We start from the raw sequence: 22,490 nt of genomic DNA, 5'->3' as shown, positions 1-22,490 counted from the left end.
CACAAGGGCTTGGAAGCACTCCAGGAAATCGTTAACAAGCTTGGTTGGAAGTAGAAATTGGGCCTATGCACCCCTGTCTGAAAAAAGTAAAATGGCCTTAAAAGACTACATTAGAGTCAGGAAACAGGAGAAAGACATTAAAATAAACAAAGGGAAGAGGTAAAGAATTTGTATTAAGTAATGTAAAACGTGAAGCCAAAAAGAACTCATAGAAGGAGAGAAAATGAAGAAAAATGAAGCACCAGGAAGTACTGATTACATGTTAACGAAAAGAACGTTTTCTCTTTCATAGAGCAGCCTCAAAGTACCACAAGAAAGTAAATGACTGAATACTTAACCCTGATAACTTAGAAGACAAAAGACATACACATGTTGAACCCATTTAAAAAATAAAAAATATCTAAAGTGAAGATAAAGACCTTACTGTGCAACTCCAAGAGCAAACTAACAGCATGGGATGTTCTGAGGTAAAAGAAAGGACACCTATAGTCATGTCACAAGGCACAAATTAACAGTAACTGAAACAGTGGCCATGTTGCAAGTCTCATGACTAGAATTTAGAGCACTTCTGCCTACAGATTACCTGCACAGGAACAGTAACAAGGTTAGCAAGTACTTGACTTCATAACATCACCTGTGGATCTGAAAGACCATAACATCCACTGTCCATACAGGACTGCATTCTCATATCCAAATGGGAAAATGACTACTTGAAAGAAAACTAGAAGAAATGACTGTCCACATGGTGTCCCATCAACACAGCCATATCTAAATTACTGCCATGAGCTAGTTATACTGTGTAACAGAGTTTCATTGTCTCCAAGGGAGAGAAGAAAGACAGCATTTTCAGAAGTGCCCACAATGCTTCAGCGGTAGATAAGTGATTTTGCCATTCTAAAAAAAAAATTCACCCCAAGTATAGACACAAAGTGTGTGTGTCAACTCTATTGAAAGTCACTGCCTTGTCCCAAAGAGCATCTGCAGTCCCCACCATAACGCAGTGCAAAGGTGAAAACTCAGCTTGCCCTGGAACCATACATGGGGGAAATGCTCATACAGTGAAAACCTACCACAAAAACAAAATGAAAACCCAATTTTCATGGATCCTTTGGAGCATCTAATGTGTCTCAGATACCTAAAAAAAGGAAAACTGAGATTTTCTTTTTTTTCAGACAGGAAAAGAAAATAAAGATTCTGACCCAGTTACATAAATTTTCTTGGCAATAAAATGATGTTTTAGTTATTTGTAAGTATTTTCAGAAATATCAATAAACAAGAACACAACAATAAAATGGACAAAAACAAGACAACTACAGCAAACAAAAAAAAACCACAACAAAAAACAACAACAAAAAAAAACCAAACCGGTAAGAATGCAACTTAGAATAAGTCTATGCAAAAGGCAATGTCAAACTGTTGAGAAATGAAAGACAAACTGCCTATTTAAGGAAAGAAATCCAACCAGTGCTTCATCCTTTCAGAGTGAACAAAATTAGACACATCTAAATACAACTACTTATATGCTTATGTACCAGAGAGAGATGAAGGGAGAAGCACTGTTCCAAGAGAAGCAACTGTTCAACTACACTGGAAAGCGTGTTTAGTTGAAGACAGAGGCAGATAATGAGGACATCCTGTTTTCCTACTGAACTCACAAGGAAACAAAAGAGATCAGCTTCTGAGAGTTAAATGAAACTGCAGAAAGTAATGTTTGAAACAGAATGTGTAACTAAGAAAGATAACTATGGGAAAGTAAAAATTATTGCATAACAATATAGGCCTAAGACATTGCAGATCTGTGTGAAGAAGTCCTCAGCAGACCAAAAGGCATACATTTGGAATGTTATTTAACTTATTCTGAATTAATTCACACTAAGGAAGATTTCTATGAAGAAAGAGAAATTCCAAGGAATTAAGAAAAACAGTAGACATATGCATTTGTGAAAAACCACATCAGGATGCAAAACTACAAATAAATAAATAGATAAATTCAGAAAACTCACAAAACATACTTTAAAAAGTAATATCAAACTACTAGTCAAAATTATTTTAAAATGATTCAATTATGGCTAGTAGGTTCAGTCTAGAGAAGAGCAGTCTCCGGGTAGACATTATAATAAGATTCCAGTACCAAAACGGGACCCACAGGAAGCTGGGGAATGACTCAGGAGTGTAGTGATAGGACAAGGGGATAATGGCTTTAAACTGAAAGAGGGCATGCTTAGGTTAGATATAAGGAAGAAATTCTTCACTGTGAGAATGGTGAGGCACTGAAACAGGTTGCCCAGAGAAGTTGCAGATGATCCATTCATGGAAATGTTTGAGGTCAGGCTGGACATAGCTTTCAGCAATCTGGTCTAGCACAGGAGGTGTTCCTGTCCATGGCAGAAGGATTGGAACTAGATGGTCTTTAAAGTCTCTTCCTATCCAAGCTATTCTATGGTATTACAAATGCTAAGACAGAGAAGCTTATGGGATTTAAGAACAAAATTCCTTCTGAAACATAATGCTACTCAAAATTACTGGCTCCAGGAATGGCAGGAAAGCATATAGTCATGAATGGCAACAGCTTGAAAAGTGGGAAGGTGACAAAGTAAAGTGTCATACAAAGATTGTTAAGACTACACACATTTGTTCACTTTATGCCATACAGCACTGACCTGGAAGGAAGAATATGTGGGAGGGTGAAATGTTCTGGCAATATATTAACTGAGGGGAGAGGAAGACAGAACAAGATTCAGAAGGATGCAACAAGATATTCATGAAGAGGCTTTGGCAATCTACTGTTAAGGAAGTCTTGTACCTATAGTACAAGGGAGTTTTATTAATTTTATGTTTACAAACAGAATATGAACCTAATTCTGATTTCTACCAAAAAACCTTTACATTTCTGGGATGTTACAAATGAGATTGTGAGGAACTTTATAACCTTATACACATACTCCAAAAGATGGAAGAAAACACTAATCTCAAGGGAAAGAAAATAACCCACTTAATATTCCAGCTTTGTATTTTAAGAATTTAAAATTTTTAAAAAAGCCTTGTCAGAGGAATTTATTTCAGTACTGCATGTAAAAGCCTCTTTTGCTTTATTTTGGACTCTGTCCTACATTTAAGAGAAAGATAAGTATATGCCCAAGCTTCAGAAGGGATACATGGATTATGTAGCCTTGCTTACTTAGAAGAGCTAAGAAACTGTAACCATGCTTCTTTGTAATTTTGAATTCTCTTTTATGCACATTATCTGAATGGGACTGAGATAGGATACATATATGTATATACTATGCAGCTTCTTGTGCTACTGTCAAAATAATTTAGGAGGGACATGAGTTTGACCTAAGAAGAAAGTAAAGAATTTTATCTTAGGAACTCCTTCACATAGGCAGATCTTTATGTTGTCTATTGAAGAACCTTGAGGTTTCACAGTTGAGATCAAGAAGAAAGTGATTACAATACTACGTGTAATAAGATGCAAAGAAAAAAAATGTAGGAATTATATACAATTTATGAAGGAAGAATGCAATCAATTAAATAAGTTATACCATGCTCCTTCCTTCAAACAAGGGACCAGTTCAAGAGCTTCACATGTCATACATAATCAAAAACATTACTTAATACTTGGTTCTTTAGAGAAGTAATTAATATCCATATTAACGTATATAAATACCTGAAGGGAAGGTGCAAGGAAGTTGGAGCTGGGCTCTTTTCAGTGATGTCCAGTGACAGGATGAGAGGCAATAGGCACAAGCTGAAACACAGGAGGTTTTGTCTGAACATCAGGAAGCACATCTTTACTGTGCGGGTGACTGAGCAATGGCACAGGCTGCCCAGAGAAGTTGTAGTCTTCCTTCTTGGAGATATTCAAAAGCCATCTGGATGTGACCCTGGGCCACCTGCTCTAGCTGGCCTTGTTTGAGCAGGGGTGTTGGACCAGATGGCCTCCAGAGGTCCCTTTCAGTCTCAATCAGTCTATGTCATTCTGATTTTGAATTTCCAACACTACCAGTTTCTATTAACATTATCCTCAAAGATAATGGGAAAGGCATAACATGGTCACAAATGCTGCCTAAATTCTTACTATACTCAACCAGTGCTGTGATTTGGAAGGATCTATTCTAGGTGTCAAGAAACCCTCCATCATATAGCTATTTAATTTATATTTATCCCTTCTTTTCACCACTACCAGTAGAATTTATTTGCTGGCTTCAGCTCAAGTTTAATTTTTCTGCAGTTCTTCAGGTGATTTGGTCACTTAATAGTCACACACACAATCTTCTTAAAGCCCGTGTTGTTTTGTTGACTGGTCTACCAATTGTAAATATTCTAAACAGTGTCAAGTAACTATAGCATTCAAATCCCACCCATTGCTTTCCACTACAGCATAGAGACAATCTATTTTGTTGTGTGTATTGTTTTCCTGCTGTGGGCATTTATGTTCTACCACCTCTGTTTATCCACTGCCTTCTGTTTTAAGTAAGAATACTGCAGGCTGAGACTGTTGCCATCAACCATTTTTCAAAAAACAAAATACCATAATCTAAATCTAAGGTGGCACTTAAAATCAAGTCTTCTGTTTACGTGTCAAACATTGGGATCTCCAAGTGTTTACCAATTTCCAAAAATAAATAATCTGAAAAGTTTTCTAGTCGTTCCTAACACTGTTGAGATAAACTACATCTCATAAATGGAAGTGATCTAAGAGAAAAAAGGAATACAAATCAATTCAAACACCCAACTCCACACAGTGCAACCCACATTATACCACCGTGCAAACTACTTTAATAGCAATAGCTTTGTTGTCATGACAACTTTGCTGGGAAGCCTGTTTCAGTGTCTGAGTACCCTCTGAGTCTAATGCCCAACTCAACTCTGGAACAGCCCTGTTGCTGTCACAAAGAGCAGAGCTCAGTGCTGCCCCTCCGCTCCCTGTGAGGAGCTGCAGCTACCATGAGGCCTCCCCTCAGCCTTGTCTTCTCTGGGCTGAACAAACCAAGCAACCTCAGCTGCTCCTCATACATCTTGCCCTCTTCACCATCTTCATAGCTCTCCTTTAGACACCCTCTATTCGTTTTACGACCTTAAATTGTGACACCAAAAACTGAACAGAGTACTCAAGGTCAGGCCACATGAGCACAGAGCAGAGCGGGACAATCCCTTTTGACCTGATAGCTACACTATGCTTAATGCACCCCAAAATATCGTTGGCCCTTTTGGCTGCCATAGGCATTGTTAACACATACTGAGCTTGCTATCAACAGAACACCACATAGCATTATCTGCAGGGCTGCACTCCAACAGTTTGTCCTGCAGTCCATCTATAAGCAAGTTCTAGTATATTCTAGAGACTAATACACATTAGCATGATTACTGCTGCCAACAGGAAGACATCATCTCTATCCCATACCTGAGTAATCTCAGATCACTGCAGGCAGCATTTTCAAACATTCTGACTGAAACATAGTAATGATATTCCTTAAAGAAAAAACAAAACCAGCTATTTGAATGTCAAACCTTGTGCCACCAACTATGTTGATGCCAAAACATATGTCCATTTCAAAATAGCTAAAATGAACAAAGGAATTTTACCTCTCTGTCAAGTATCAAATCCCTCAAGCAGGTTTTAGATCAAGAGAAAGCAACTGGGGTCTCAAGAGACAGAGAGAATATCCGTTAGCTCACACATGAAGGCTACCAACATGTAGGAATGATAGCCTGAAGAAATGCTCTCTTGTACAGTGCTGGTCAAGTCATACCACCTATCCCCTTCAGAGCAACAGCATCCTATTTATTCTGCAGAGAATTCTCACAAATTCCAGGGATAACAGTAGAATGTGACAGCAGACAGGAGTGCCACCTACCACTTCATCCTCTAACCTGAGCACAAGAATCAGAATGCAGAAAAAAAGAAATACCATGGGAACCAACTACAAGGATCTACATATGTATCTTGCTTTTTCTTGTATGTACAAACAGGTCTATATTTGGATAACACCAAGAAATCCAAGAGATGTTTATTCCTTCATTTATTACTCAGATTCATCCAAACAACTTACTCCATCTTCTCTCCATCCTAGGCAAGTCTTTCAGTATCACATCATTTCTATCACAGAGGACTGGCCAAATCCAAACGAGGACTGGCAGCAACCTTCTTCACCCAGATGTCTTGTTCCTGTCTCCATCCTATCAAACCTAAACATAGCCTTTACACAAAAAGCTAAGGACTAGAAAGGAGCACAACACAAACAGCAAGTTGACACTCTCCACTAAACACAGTTGATGGCAGAATAAACATCTGCTACAGAACTGCTCAATATGCTGCAGGAAAAGGCAAAAAGACAAAAAACAAACAAACAAAAACCCCCCCCAAAAAAACCAAAAACAAAAAACCACAACTATACACCAGTGAAAGAAAGCTGCTTAGAACGAGAGCATAACCAGCGTCTCAAGTCCTTGAAATAGGGGGAAGTTTGTTTGGTAAACCTGGATGTGAACAAGCCCTTCACTTATTCCACAAGTCCTTGCCAATCTGATGCAAGAGAAAAGCTCGTGTTTAATCCCACATCTGATAGTTTAATGCTGATTGCAAGAAAAAAGACACACCAATGAGTGCTTGAGAGTTTTAACAAGCATTGGCAAGCAGTGTGGCCACTGACAGTACCTCTGAGAGGAGAGTACCTATGAGGAGTGAGAATAAACTAGTTCTTGGTCAGACAAAGAAAGAACATGTCTGGAAAAAGAACAAGGCTGCAAATAAATCTGATAAATAAGAGAGAGAATATGGGCATGCAGTGCTACTACTACATGGCACAAAACCGGGGAAAAAGGCAGAACAGAGAAACATCCCCATAACTTTGACTATAACTACAAAAGTACAGGCATCTTTTTGGCACTATGCAGACCACCATTTTGCATACTTAATATGGATGTTATTCTTCCAACTCATCTTGCAGTTAAATAGTTTAGGCACTAGAAGTTTTGTGTAAATTTACCCTAAAGTCACTGCTGGCTGGCTTCTCCCCAACTAGTAAAGTAGAAGGATCTCAAACTTTGAAGGAGTAGAATCCAACTTCCCTCATTTCAAAACAAAACCCCACAAATCCCGGCCTAAATACAAAGGGAAGGCAATCCTGAACTAAAACGAGGCTTCCAGGATGTAAGGATTCTGACATGCTACAGTTTCCACTAACAGTAGTAGCCATAAAACAATTAAGACACAATAGCAACAAGACAGCAACAGCAACAAAAGTGAAGAGGGACTTTCTGCCCTAAACCGAAAAGCATCCTTTATGAAATGCAACACTCCACATGAACACAAAATTGCAAGGCTGACATAAACTAAGGTATGGATTTTAAAAAATAATTATATATTTATTAAGGTATATATACACACAAACATAAGTAGTGGCATATCTATGGATAAGTAAAACTTGCTTCTTCTTTAAAGTGGAAGAGGGAACTGAGTGGTTCTAGGCTCAGTGGACTACTGTAACAATTCTGTGTCTTTGGTACCAGCTGACAGAATTTTGTTGAAAAGCCTCCTTGCTTCCTCACATATCTCCTCTCATTCCCGTAGTACATGAAATTGCTTTAGCAAACCTATTAAAGACCCTCTGCACCCCTCAGGATTTCATCTGACAAGCAGCACAGGAAACATACATCCTGATTATCCATTACCTATTTTGGAAAAGTGTACAGGAATAGGAAGGTATTTACAGTTCTTATACAACAGTCCCGGAGACAGAACTTAGTCAAGCAGTTTTGTACCATACCATCAAAGCTAGCAGATATATTTCTATTCCAGTCTCTAAATGAGGCAGCTTTTTTCCAATGGCAAACCTAAAGTTCAGGAGAAGCTTTAACAGTGCAATAGTTGTTCCACTTAGCAATTTTCAATGCATGTGAAGCTCCAAGTTATTAAATTTAATGAAAATATTGGCATAGCATGCACCAGGAAACTAAAAAAATCTTCTAGCTCAGACCTTGCCTGTGTGCTGGTATCAGTGATACTGTTTGGTCTGCACAACTGTGAAAAGTGTGAGTACTTCAAGAGTACATATAAAGTGTGCTGCTTTCTGCATTTCAAAAGCTGGTTACTAGTGAAAAGGAATGACCTGACACGAAGGCAGCATGACTGAGAAGATACCAGATGCCACATCCACATCTACCTGGTTTATCACTTACACTTCTATGTGCCATTTCTGCAACTCAGTATTCTTCATCAGTAAAACTAAAAATCTATTATTTTGAACTACCGCACGCAGTCATAATGCAAACAAATGTACAAGGCTCCAAATCTGTTAGCCATATGCATATAGATAAGTACTGTAGTCTACCAAGTAGCTTGGCCAAAAGGTTTAGTTGTTTCTTTCATAAAAAATAAAAAGCTACTCAAAAAAGGAACAGTACTAACAAGTCCCGTTTAGGTCACCTCTTTTACATACTCTCAAGAACCGTTTGCTAGGTGTGAAGTGACAACATGAAACAACTTATCAATCTGTGGTGTCAATCTGCTTTATGAGAACTGGCTACACTCATGGATTTCTCTAGTTTTCACAAGGAAGGCAGTCCACCAACTAACTCCTTAGCTCTTGAAAACAAGCATACAACCATAACCTCAGTACTTACACAGACCACGTCTGCCCACATGTGCTTTCTCCTTAGTGATTATTACATTGCAGATAACACTCATTACTCTATTTTCTTAAACAATTTTCGTGTTTGCTTTCCTTTCACTTCTTCCTTTCTGAAACTGATGGTAGTTTTTTAATATGATTTGACAATGCAGACACTGGATTCCACTGCCTTGCACTCAAGTCAACAGAACAGAGTTGATTCTGCACAGCACAGTACTGGAAAACCTTATCTGTGACATATACTGCCCCCCGGCATGACAGTACCATCAATAAATCTATACAGCTCTTCTGGGCAGAGAGTAACATGAATATAAGCTCTGGTTCTCAAAAAGACCATGAAAGAACACACAAACAGGTCTTATTAGGTGATTTACTCAATCTTTCTCCCACCAGTTTACAGTTATTCTATGTATACCTGATTTTTACTCCCTAAGATTGCAAAACTGCAAAGCCACATGTCAGTGTAAAGGGCAAACATGTAAGTAAAGCCAAACAAAAAAGCCAAACCACACAACTGAAAATAATCAGATCATCACTATTCCTTTTTTTTTTTTTTTTTTTTTTTTTTTGCCTTTAAGATGAAAAATACCCATAAATTACCAGGGAGCAGAAGAAAAATTTACCACAACAGCAACCTCATAGTTTCCACAATAATTGTATACCACAAACCATGTAATGCCACTACACTATTCAAGAACAGACAGAACTTGGACTAGTGATCAACATCTGCTGCATTTGCTGATCTTTCATGGCATATATTTAAAAAAAGGAAAAAAAAAAAAAAAAAGAAAAAAGAAAAAAAAAGAAGAATTGACTGTTTTACATCTACATAGATACCTAGATTAGGGCACAATGTAAACAGGGTGTACTACATATAAAAAAATAATTATACAACATGCAGAACAAGAGGTGGGATACAAAAAACAGCATCTTCCAGCAGTGCTTCTATAAGAAAGCCTTCACAGGTGACACACATCTGAGATGGGCAGACACCTTTTTATACTACTTGCCTTGAGAGAAGCATACAAGCAGCTGTTAGTATTTCTAATGATAGTGTTGCCCAAAACATCTAGGATATAAACACTTCAGAGTGTTTACTGAGGTACAGAAATTTAAATATGTTTGCATTTTTTTTACAGAATGAATCAATCTGACAAAATATAAAATAAATTTTAAAAATTGTCCTAAGAAAGGCACTTTGGCAAACAATTTTTGCTCTTATCCCAGAACTGCTCCATTCAGACAAGGATTCTCCTTTTACAGTTTGGTTCCCTTTCCCCTTTTCTCCATTTTTATCTCATTAAACAATGAGTTCTGCTATCTCCCCAAATCTCTCCAAGGCATCCTGCTCTGTTTCTTACTTCAACTACACTACTGATCCACAAGCAAAACCAAATCTTTTCTACAGCCATTTCAATTATACTAACAGCTTCATACCTACCAACCCACAAAGCAGGCCCGTAACAATGCAGGGCAGCCTTTTGTCTGCCACTCATCCCATTCCCTATCTCAAGTTCACATCCCAAATGAAATAATTTGATAAGAACCCACATATAGTTCATTTATATACGGCAATAAAATCAAAATTCCAACTACACTACTCTAAGTCCTGTTTCCAGTAACCTCCAGCTGTACATGAGAGCTGCTCAAAGAGATGTGCATTTCCTACTACTGGGACAAGTCCTTATCTAGTTTGATTTACTCAAAATTGTGTCATAAGAGCCTCCATTACTAACACAAACTGAAGCCAACTTCCTCATGAAAAATAAAGAAAAAAAGAAATAAAATAGAATACTTAAAAGAAGGTTATGCCTTCCTCAAACAAGGTTGAAAATGTTAACATTGTTATTATAACACCTCATCTGACTAGTTCCACAATGGGTCAAAATGAAATTGTCGAAGTGTCTTAACCAATAACTCTCTTAAGATGACCAAGCTAATAAGGACAGCTTCTGCCTTCATTTCTGGCTCCAATGCAGTCCTGAGTAACTGAGACAATTTCCTAAGGTGTTTTTGTTAACAGATTATATTTTTATTAATTTACGTTAAAGACCATAAAATTATCCTCCACAGAGACCTGTGATTGAAATTTTAACTTCACTAACCACGCCTTTGAGCTCCTAGGATAAGCAAAAAAAGAAGGAAGCATACCACTGTTATTTCTTTATGTCTCAAAAGCACTATTACTATCCAAAGATCGCTAACACATCAGAAAGGACAGCCACTAAAAATTATTCTCCACTCCTTGAAAGTCAGCAGTGAAACTTTTTTTTTTTTTTTTTTTTTTTTTTTAAATGCAGTAAAAAACAGAATACAATCACAAGATGTACTCTGCTTGTTGGATTAGCTTAAGCTAGCATTAGCAAAAATAAAAGCTCTGTTAGTAAGTCTTCATCGTACTGTTCCAGACAACCTCTTTACAAAAGGCATCTGAGAGCAGCTGGTCAATATCTTTTGATAAGATTCTGATTCTGACTCCAGAAGTGACTTGCTTAACCACAAAAATATTTTTCATTTCTCTCTTCAAATATGTGTTTCTTTGCTGATTACTTTTTTCTTTAAATTCCTTTCCACTTAGTTCTTTATCTTCCTCTCTTTTGCATTTCACATTTATTTTTGTGGGCAAAATAGTAAAGAAGGGAAGATGGTACACCAAAAACGCCACTAAAAACTACTGATAATATTTAAAACCCTCCTTCCCTTTGCCAGAAACAAAAAAAAACAAAACAAAAAAAACAACCCCCCAAAAAAACCACAACAAAAAACAATCAAACAAAAACAAACAAAAGACCACATATTTTTGATAAGAAAACAAAAATGAATGAAAAAATCCACCAAAAACTTCCCTCACACTTCTGGGTAGAATTGTTTTTTCCCCACTTCTAACATATAGCAAGCTTTTTCGGCTTCACCTACATTCTCCACCTGTGTGCAACTCATCCATGAATCACAGAATCCTAACATGGCTTATGTTCAAAGACCCACCCAGCCCCAATCCTATGCTGTGGACAGGGTTGCCCCCCACCAGCTCAGCTGCCCAGGGTCCCATTCAGCCTGGCCTTCAGCACCTCCAGGGATGGGGCACCACAGCTTCTCTGGGCAGCCGTGCCAGGGCCTCACTGCCCTCTGAGGAAAGTGTTTCCTCCTAATATCTAGACTAAATCTCCTCTCTTTCAGTGTAAAACAGTTCGCCCTGTTTCCTGTCATTGTCTGACCATGTAAATACACAATCCTCCTCGTATTTATAAGCTCCCTTTAAGTACTGGAAGGCTACAATGAGGTCTTGCTGGAGCCTTCTCTTCTCCAGGCTGCACAAGCCCAGCTGCCTCAGCCTGTCTTTGAAGGAGGGGTGTTCCAGACCTCTGACTGTCTTTGCAGTTGACAGTTCCATGTATGGAATCAGTTTGGTTTTTTTTTGCCTAAAGACCTACTCTCTTATTGTTTGGCAGGAACTGTCACCCAAAACATACCTCATTTTCTAGCACTTAAGAAGTCTTCACACTTCCTGTGGTACCATACAAAATCTCTTCTATGAGTCTGCATTTTGCCTGTAAACAGCACCCTTTGCTGCTTTCTAAGTATCTTCTGGGTATTCCTCTAGCACTAAATGATTAACAGCTTTCAAGGAAAATATACAAAAGAAAACAGTTCTTGAATTCTCCTTGCAGATGCAGCATACTATCTAGATGTACTTTTTTTGTCCTCTGTAGTGAGAGCAAGAGGAATAATTACTTTTATTATCATTACATGTTCACATTTTAAGCTTAAGCTTATGATTTCACTGAAGTTCTCTAACAAGACAAAGGGCTGTTTTTCAGGAGTGTGGATGGAATTAGATGATCCTTTTCCCACTAGCTACCAATAGAAGCTCTGCCTTTGAAAAAATTCTGCAATTTGAATCTTGGTAAGAAGTAAAGCCAGCACTGACATATTCTAAGGTCAACTGGTGACAGGACAAGTTAATGAGGTATGCACTAATGAGGATCAAGAAACTGTCCTAAATTACCATGTATACTTGTTTTTGATGCAACTTCTGATTTTTATTAATGATCAAATGAAGCTGCTTTTTAAACAAGCTGCCTGCTCCTTGTTTTTTTTTTGTTTTTTTTTGGGGTGGGGGTGGGGAGTTTTTTGGTTGTTGTTTTTAATCAATATATTAAGTGGCACCTTAGAAAATTAAATTCTTGCTCTGAGGCACCTCTTACCATTAGAGTCCTCCACTTCTTCAGCAGGAGTGTGGTTCTTGGAGGTGTGGTGGGCGTGTGAGGCTGCAAGGTTGACAATGCGGGGTCTTGGTAGTGTCAGTGCTTTCCCATGCACTTTCAAGGAATGCTCTTTCAGCTGGCTGATTGTCATGGTGGAAAATGAGCAGGAGGAACATTTGTAGGCATGTTCACCTGGGTGAGCGAAATACAGGCAAGTCATCAGCTCACAAAAGAAACAAAATGGGGCCCCCATACTTCTCCTACTGAACTTGGCAGTAAAGTTCCCATGGACTCCTTCAGCACCAGACTGATCCCAGTGAGAACAAGCTATGTGCGTTTCCTTGCTGGAACAATATGGAGTTTGCTCCATCTCTTGGACATCTGTAGATCCTTGTAAAGTGATCGATGCCAAAAACAGAGACCAAACTATTAGCATGCCTGTGTTGCATGGTATGAGAAGAAAACAGACTCTGAGATGAAAATGGAGTCACTGAACTACAGCCTTTCCAAACATTTTGGGGAGCACAGCAACTAAAGAAGGTGAAGTAATTTGTTCTGCATGCAGCTTAAAGAAGCAAGAAGGACACTAGAAAATGCTAACAGAGGTCCCTCAAATAAAAAAGAGGGGGAAAAAAAAAGAAAAAAAGTGCAGGGAAAAAAAAAAAAAAGCATTTACATTTGGGGAAGAACGCATTTTCCTTACAAAAAACTTGCCACTACACAGGAATATTCTGAACAAAACTGGTAACCAAGTCAAGGTTGGTTTACAGCAAGAAGCAAACATGGTAATATCAAGAAAAGTGCATATCCGCAAGGCTATGTGAAAGCGTGTTATGAAAAAGCACCAAAAGAAGTGAAAGAACAGAAGTAATGAACAGTAGTGAACTTAATTTTGAACACATTCCAAGCTACAGAGACAGCAAAACAAAGGGAAACAAATCCTTAGATAAGATTTGTTTTGCATTAAGCATGGAGGCAATTGGAACACAAAGTGAAACTGTCCCAACAGAAACAATGTGATATTACAGAGGTGCCAAGTTATTGTTTTGGAAGTGCCACTTCCATGTACAAGAGTAACACTGGCCACATACGAGTTGTACACGAAGAGCCAAAACTAATATTGGAGTGAAATACTCATGAACAGTAACAGAAGAACAACAGCTCTGGTAATGAACAAGGCAGAATATGTTTTCCGTCTCTCAATAAATTTAGCAAACATAGTTCTCAAACAGCATCATTTCCAACACCACAAGTATGTGAACCAAAAGGGAACGTGTAAGCATGCTTATTTAAGCAAGTCAGAGAGTAAGCACACCTGAAAATATTATTATACAAAAAACATAACACTCAACCCTCTCTCCCAGAAAAATTATGCTAGTATTTGGGATAAAACACAAACTCTCAGAAAGCCTTTTTGGTACATCTGAAAGAGCCCAAACTGATGAAATGAGAAATTGTCTTATCTGTTTTCAAATAATATTCCTCACCTGCATATTACATCAGAATTATGTATTACTTTTATACAAACAGAAAAAAAAAATCATGTTTTGCATACCACGTACAAAAACTTACTTAATGGAACAGGATAATACACAGCCACAAGAAATTCCCAAAGTATATAGTATCAGTGAAATACAGATATAAACCTTCATAGTTTGTCAGAATAAGAAATTGCTGGACAACAGTGGGCACCAACCATTAGCTTAAAAGCATCAGAAAACATTAAAGGAAACACATAACATATTAAGAAGTCTGGGCACAACTAATACATGCATCCACTATTCATCAAAAACAGCTCAGCAGAATATCAGCATGAAAGGATGTATTTTATTCTAGAGGTAAGACTATAGTTTTGCTCATTAAAGTGCATTTTCAACTGCTAGTTTTGCATTTAATAATCATATTAATATACACACAAATAAATACATGTAGAAATTTGAGGGGAGAGGACAGTACCAACACGTGGAGCGTGATGTTCCAGATTACATAGAATGTGAGCAGGGCCACAATGCTCTGGCACTTTAAGATCTTACTGAACTTTAAAGATCTCCAGGAGACTCTAGACAAATAAATAAAGGGGTAAAGAAATTTCTACTTCTAGATAAACTGATAATGAGATGATTGACAAGAGAAAAAATGGTAACAAAAGAAGTTCAGAAAACCACTGCATCACTGAAAAACTGGAGAGTCTGAAGAAAATTCTTTAGTGTGTATTTCTGAAGTACTGACTCTCAAAACACAACAAAGCAAAACTCTGACTGAAAAACATCCAAGTAATTTTCTGTGATGCGAATATCTGGTAGAAATGGACTGAGGCAGAAACAGACCATAAGTCTTTGAAAACCTTATTACACAAGTCATTGTGCAAAACACTATCCAAGCAACCATGAAATTGTGTTCTTGTATGATGCAAAACATGGTCCTTCAAGGACTGTCCACTAGTCAAGTTCAATAACATGAATTCTTAATAAATAAATCAATACATGAAGAGGAGTATGAAATAAATAGCAATTGCATGCAAACTTTGGCTCTAAAATTCAGGCAGGTTCAACCAAGGTAACAAAGAGAGTCCACTTTTAGAAAAGAAAAAGGAAACACCCTGTCTGGTGAAGATGAAGATCTGTGTCATCTTCATAAAGGATGTGGGATTCTACAAACAAGAACTGCTGCATACAGTTGGACTGCCTAGAAGGTACAGAATGCCATAGTCCCATACATTATGAGGTTGGCAACAGACCAGCTAATCAACAACACCTATTCAAAATACAGAAAAGGATCCTGGCACAAGTTCTTCTACATCTGAAACCAGTATCAGAAATTGAGTGCAACCAAGATCATCAGTCTCCACTGTATTTTATCTACAAAAAGTGCCTTAAATCAAGGGTGATAATTATCTTCTTTTTAAAAAATCAGTAGGTAGTTATGAACTCTTTCTGCCTTTTCTCCCCATTTTCACATCTTCCTCCTCCATTCCAACTTGAGTATAGTGAGACATAAACAATAAGAGAAGGAACATACTTCTAGCCCTGTGTCATCTGTTCCAGTAGTTTCTATTTCTGAGTAACCAGGGACAACTGGTCTAGTTCACGTTCTTTTTAGATCAGTCAATATTCTATTATTTGTATTAAACTGCACATTTGGACGGCCTTTTGGGAATTGTTTCTTCATCTTTTTAACCAGAAAGATGCAACAGTAGGGAACACAGTCAGCGGTTCTTGACTCCAGTGTTCTAATAAACTTTCAGCACATGACCTGTGATGGTGTCAAGTGTCTAGGGCCAAGGAATGGACACAGGACACCTACCAGGAAATTCTGAATCTCAAGCTTTTTAATAATCAAAGGTGCAATACTCTGTGATGACCTATCCTGCATGACATCCCCTTCCCAACTCTGGTTCATCAGCAACACTGATATATTTATGTATTCTGCAGTGCGATACAGAGAACTGCAAGATAATTTTCCATGTGTGATAACAGAATGATGATGTTCTGCTGTACATAGAACTGAAGTATGCAGTCCTTGGCTTTACCATGAAAGCCACATGAGAGTCTACCAAAACCAACATTCACTTCACAAGCTTTGTCCCAGCTAAAGCACAAACATAAATAGAAATATAACAAAGTTAAGACATTGGTGTAAGTGGACTGAATAAGTTCATTTATCATTTCCAACAATGAAAATAGAATGGGCAATTTATTAAGTACTCATCTTGTTGAAAATTCTTGCCTTTCCAGAAACATTATCCAAACTTTCACCAATTCCAGTAAGTGCATAGGTTGGCCAATCCTGATTTACCATAAAAATCTTACCCAAATTTGGTGACAAAACACAGGATCTCTGATGAGCAACAAGAATACATAGGCCATTTCTGTTGCTGCACTGCAAAACTAAGAGAAAACTTACCAGCATGAGCCTTTAGTATATGGGTTTTCAGGCGACTATTGTAAGAGGACTTGAATGGGCACAGTTTGCAACGGAACGGCTTATGGTGTCCATGATGGGTCTGCATATGACGATCCAGACTTGAAAAAGAGAAAAGGCAGAAAAGGGAAACATAAAAGAGTAAAGCATTTAAACTATTCCTCTAAATGCAAAGTAAAACATAGCAATAATAAATTAAATAAGAGGAATATGAAACTCTTCAACTATCTCTTTAAACTTAACAGGTCCACTTACAGAATAAAGCAGAATCTAAACTGAAGAAAAGAAGCAGAGCTGACACCAATTCTGTTACGCAGAAAGCTAGCCACTTAAATAAACTTCCAGGGTAAGATTAGTATAAATTAAATTATACCTCATCCAGATTTTAAAAAGACCAGTTGATAGAAACAAGAAATATATAAGAACAGTAGAATTATCACTACAGACATCTCTTTTCATAGAAGACATTTTTGTGAAAATATGCCTTTTTTGTCCTCTTGATGGTATTAAAAAAAAAAAAAAAAGAAAAAAAGAAAAAAAAAAAAGAAAGATAGAAAAGTAATAATAATAAAAAAAAAGATATTTCTGACCAGCTTTAATGAGGATGCCTTCTTTTGGTTACAGCAAAAGCAGATTAGCGATCCTACTCTGGGGAGGGTGCCAGCAGGCTGCAGATGATGAGTTCCAGGATTAAAAGGCAACAGAGTTTCCAGAAAAACAGTGAGGGAGGTTCTGAACAAAGCCCAACAAGAGTAGAAGGGGTGGCTAAGAGCAGCTTCTACTTTCTTTACGGAAACTGACAACCTGAATATGGGGATGTGATCACAACCTGCTCTCTCTGTGGCTTCTTGTCAGAGCTTAGTGAATTTTTGAAAGGAAAAAGGGCACTTTCCACAGTTTGTAACAGAAGATCAAATTCATTCTAAGTCCTGCAGAGCTCTGCAGCTCCCACATTGTGGATCACAGCCATCAGTTCACAATCTTAAGGTACTAGGCAGGTAGCCTCAGCTTACGTTGTAAACTAGTCCTCTTCCTTGGAAACTCTAACGTTTTGTGATTATGGTTAATTTCAGTCTCCTTACACATGGTGATGGAACAAAAAGGTAGTGCAGACTGGAGTACTAATCATTTGAAAAAACGATGCCCACATCTACCAATTTAATTCTAGCCACGCTTTACTTCCTTTTGCTTTACTTCAGTCATCAAGCTTTTATGGAGCAAGTCAAGTGTAGGTTATGCCAGCCTATTCTCACTACAGATTGTCATTGGATCTTTAGTCCCACACTGTTGTGCTTCAGCCAGAAAATTCTGGTTTACAAGAGCACTAAAGACTGTGTCTCCTCAGGGCCACAAATACAATTAAAAAAATAAAAATAAAAATAAAAAAATTAGGATGAAGTTTGTGGGAAGACAAAATATACAGCTTTTCTGGGTTAATGGGGAAATAAATGTCCTAGATACTAAGACAATGAACATCTGAAGTTGCAGTGGAATTTCCAGGTCACAGACTGAACCAGTGGTTGAGCACCAGGTGGGAAGGTGTGGCTAACCCAGGGAGCTCAGGAGCAAGCAATGCAGCTGAGTGAGCAGAAGGGGTGGAGCCTCGATCCACTCCTCCTCACTCTCATTTAATGGTTAGCAGCCAAGGAAGCAGTATCTCTTTGGATGGAGATTATACTCCTCTTGAGCAGATACTGGTTGTTAGAAGGGGTGAGCCAATTTTTCTTCTTTGTTACCTGCTGTTGCTTAAATCAAAAACATGTTTTAAGTAGTTGATAAAGAATGATCTTGTTGTACAGTTAAACAATCTGACAAAGATGTATACATATTCAAACTATTCTGTAATACATACCTTAAGGTGTTTGACATAATAATATTTAAAACTGCATTTATGATCACGTATGTTGCCAGCACCATTCTTCCAAGGGCAGGTGAGATTTAGAAGAACAGTAGATGAGTTAAATACTTACTTGGTTTCTTTCAAAAACTTTATTTCCCATGAGAGTAATTGCATCAAAAATAGAAGATGAAGACCACCTCATCAACAGTAGTAACACTTATTATCAAATCAAGTGACAACAGTGGAGTCATTCACCACTCCCTAGCTTATCAACTGTTCTACTCATAGCACAATCCTTTATTCACTGCTAAGGTGGGAAACAAAATGACCACAGACTGAACACGTCTGGTTTTGGAAGCAAACCAGTTGACTAGGTAAACAGCAGGCCTAATGAGGTAACGGCATTCTCATTGTCACCCTTGCAATGTGAGATATCCACCCTTCCCCCATCCCCTTTTTCATTCTTGACTGCTCAATCCTGTGTATCTTTTCAACATGTGTCATCAGCTTGCCATGCCATACCAACAGAAATCTTACTTTCTAAGTAAGGAGTATAAAAATGCATTTTATTGTGCTTTCCCTCCCATATGCACTTGATTGCAGTCCTCACCAAATTTCAGTGTGTATCCAACAGTGTTATTAATGCCTATAGTGAATGAGTACATGGATCATCTCTTCTCGTTAAGATAGTAAGGAAGCAGCTCTCTTCCCAGAATATAGAGAAAATGTTTGTCACGTGTATGATATGTCCCAGAAGAAAGTTTCTCTGTCAGTTCTAGATGCCTTCAGAAAATATCCTTTAACTGCCTTTTTTTGGCATGCGATGTACATGAATACAGAATATTACCAAGCTGATGGCAAAGTCAATCACTAGGAAGAAAATCTGAAGGAACCTGCCTATTTATTATGACTTCATATTTCCACTATGCAGCATGAGACAAGGAAACAGACTGATGAAGTCACATATATGCCATGCTTGTATGAAATTGAAATGTGCAGTTTCAAGCTATAAACATCATGCTTAACAAAAAAGTCTATTTTTAAAGGAAAGTTTATAATAGCTATCTAACATGAGAAATGGAAACTCAGATGTCAAAAAGTTGTAGTCATTGTAAACAATGTAGTTATGCACACCAGAAGCTTGCTATACACTAAAGATTAAAAAGAATGATACTTCACTCTTATTCACTTGCCAAATTGCATGCATGTGGCAAGGTTTCATAATTGGTGGGATTCACTGTTCACCTACTTTAAGAAGCTGCATTATTTTCTTGCATGCTTTTCCTCTACATGCAACAAAAAGGGGCTTAAAAAATTCAGGCTATAAATATGTGACCTTTTATAAGGAATCATAAACAATGACGGTCAAAGGTTTTCCTGTGCAGAAGACACCTGAATGCTGAGAGTAGTGTTGAGTAGTGTTGCTCAATATCAGTCTGAGGGTGCTTTCCTATGTCAACCTACAGAACAGTAGTTCTAGTCAGAGTTTCTTTTGAAAACAAAATTGAAAGCCACAACTTACTTGTGCCTGAAAGCAGAGACAAAGGAGCAATACTGGCAGCTGTACTTGTCTTCTCGGGCAAACATGGCCAAAGCCAAGTGACTCCTCTCGTGAGATCGCAGACCCTGCATAGACATCAAAACCCGGTCACACTGGCTGCAGTGGTAGCCCCCAGGCCTGGTTTCATCTTCCAAGGATGCTCCAGATTCAGCTTCTGCAAATTCCAGAATGCCAGGGTCTTTGGCTCCCTCAAAACCCTCCAAAGTTGTGTTTGAAGAATCTTCAGCTTCCTGCTAAAAAACACATACCACCCCAAAGCCATCAATTCTCTCTCCCTTCTGCCCCTCAGGCTTTCCCATGTGTGCATTTTAATACCTAGCTTTCCCACTACATTATTTTTCTAAATATATCCCTATTAATGGCTTCCTGGAAAAACAGGCCTACTCCTGGGGGGGAAATGCAACATATATATAGCTTAAAATAAGAGTCTCCTGATAGTCAAATAATGCGAAGAGACAAGAAGCTGAATCAGCTTTCTCTCTATAGTCTTTATATAAATCTAGGTTTGATGAGTGAAAACTTGCTAAGATAAGTTCACTTCAGCTCATTTTCATGTATCTTTACAGCATGGCTACTCCACAAACTAATAGCCTTGTCTGCTTTACTATGTAGCTGCCCATTGGTGTCAGATTCACAAGAAAGAAGCAGGTACTCTAAGATTCTAGGAATCTTCTTAAAAAAATAAACGTATTTTCTTATTCACTTTCTTAACTCTCCTGTCCTTTCATTCCTCTAAACAAAGCATGTATTTTTGCAGCAACTTAAAAAACCTATAAGAGTTTATGTATCATGTTCTTTTAGCCTTGGATTTCAGATTTTGTTCCCAGCTGCATAGTATCTTTATTCAAAAGATGGCATTGATCCCAATTAAATTCATATGAGAAGCAGGGAAGAGAAGAAATAGTCCGAAAGCAGGGAAGCCGCCCAGTCTGTCAATACTGTCAGGTAAAGTAAAAGAAGGGCAGTTGTAGGGCAATGAAAGCTCTCTGGAGGGAGCATGAGCGAGGCCCCAAAGGATTCTGCTTCCTTACAAAACTTAGCTTGTGTCACGAAAGAAGGATCCTAAGTCAGACCTGCAGCAGGAATCTTCACCAAACTGCAGCACAAGGAGAAGGGATACACTGATACTTCCTACAGCCTTATTGTACTTGCTCTACCCATGCCTATATAGTAGAAATCAGACTGTGTAGCACAGTCTATCCTTGGAGATGTTCTACAAGACATCTTCTTTCATGGGGAGAAAGGAACGACATGCTTACAGCTAATCACCTGAATGGTACCAATGGCTCAGCTGGCCATTTGAACATTTTGTTTGGAGCCAGCAAGGAAAATTCCTGTGGGAAGGCATACCATAAGCAACTTCATCCACCTGAATCTGCACGCTTACCCTTCTTTAAAAAACAAAACAAAACAAAAAAAACCAGACAAACAACAACAACAACAAACATCTCTTTTATGGTTTAACCAAGTAGAAAAGTAGCCCACAGTAGCTGAGAGAAAGCCTCCTGCTCATAAAACAAGTCTGTTGGTCATCAACGACATCAACTCCTTTGTGGCTGAGAAGAAATGAGAATTAAAGTCTTCGTGCCCCTAGATCAAGAGTGGAAAAAAGTTAAAACACCTTAAAACAAACCGCGTGCACTCCAAGAATTCAAAGTTAGATTAAAAAATCATGCAGAACTAGAATAACTGACTCAAAATCCATCAACGACACAAGAGCCCTCCACAGGTTTTCCATGAGTCCTTAATTTTAAACAATGCAAAAAGTTGCGGTAGTTTAGAAATTCTCACCTTTACTGTAGCTGACACAGAAGAGACATTCCCATACTGGACATGTTTGCGGAGGTGATTACAAATGGCTCGAAGTGTTGGATGGACTTCCACACAAAATTTACACTTGTAACCAACCACTTTCCGCTCTTTAAGTTTTGAAACATCTTCCAGGTGTCCAAAAGCCTATGAGTACACAAACATAGATCAATTCATACACAGAAGTGTACTTTGCTATCTCATTTTTAGGAATACGAACTAGATTTTGCAGATGGAGGGAAATTAAGCTTGATGTACAAGTCATGTTTTCAGAAACAGCAAGGTCATTTTCTGCTGATGTCTATTAACGCCCTCCAGAATAAGAGGGCAGGACATCTGTGCAACAGAAACTTCCAGTTTCTGCGTAACAGTAGTACTCCAGAAGACTATGCAATTTGAACTGTGAACCTGAAACTGTGCGCTTTCATGACACCTCTACTCCCCTAACAGCTGTGAGGATTATTTTCTGCAGCAACTGTATTCCACACTAAGCAGAAGGAATGGAGTGCATGAGCAGGATA

The 22,490-nt window shown here is 38.2% G+C and overlaps 1 protein-coding gene across 29 annotated transcripts in view; it reads right to left on the bottom strand.

Annotated features, from left to right (window-relative positions):
* ZNF462 (zinc finger protein 462) overlaps positions 1-22,490 on the bottom strand; it is a 92,290-nt gene that overhangs the window by 21,984 nt on the left and 47,816 nt on the right. For 16 of the 29 annotated variants that reach the window (XM_085528677.1, XM_085528686.1, XM_085528675.1 and 13 more), the window contains 5 exons: positions 21,952-22,116; positions 20,122-20,393; positions 16,742-16,860; positions 12,839-13,030; positions 3,668-3,748 (listed from right to left, as the gene is read on the bottom strand). In XM_085528677.1, coding sequence (XP_085384803.1) covers positions 3,668-3,748; positions 12,839-13,030; positions 16,742-16,860; positions 20,122-20,393; positions 21,952-22,116 — 829 coding nt within the window. The remainder of the gene's footprint in view (positions 1-3,667; positions 3,749-12,838; positions 13,031-16,741; positions 16,861-20,121; positions 20,394-21,951; positions 22,117-22,490) is intronic. The other 13 variants (XM_085528681.1, XM_085528688.1, XM_085528689.1 and 10 more) reach the window with 9 other exon arrangements.

Source organism: Coturnix japonica, chromosome Z (assembly GCF_054131305.1).
Source record: "Coturnix japonica strain WE chromosome Z, WE-NBRP24, whole genome shotgun sequence".
NCBI classification, from domain to species: domain Eukaryota; kingdom Metazoa; phylum Chordata; class Aves; order Galliformes; family Phasianidae; genus Coturnix; species Coturnix japonica.
The sequence above is the reverse complement of the archived record's forward strand: the minus strand, read 5'-3'. Positions and strand labels throughout refer to the sequence as shown.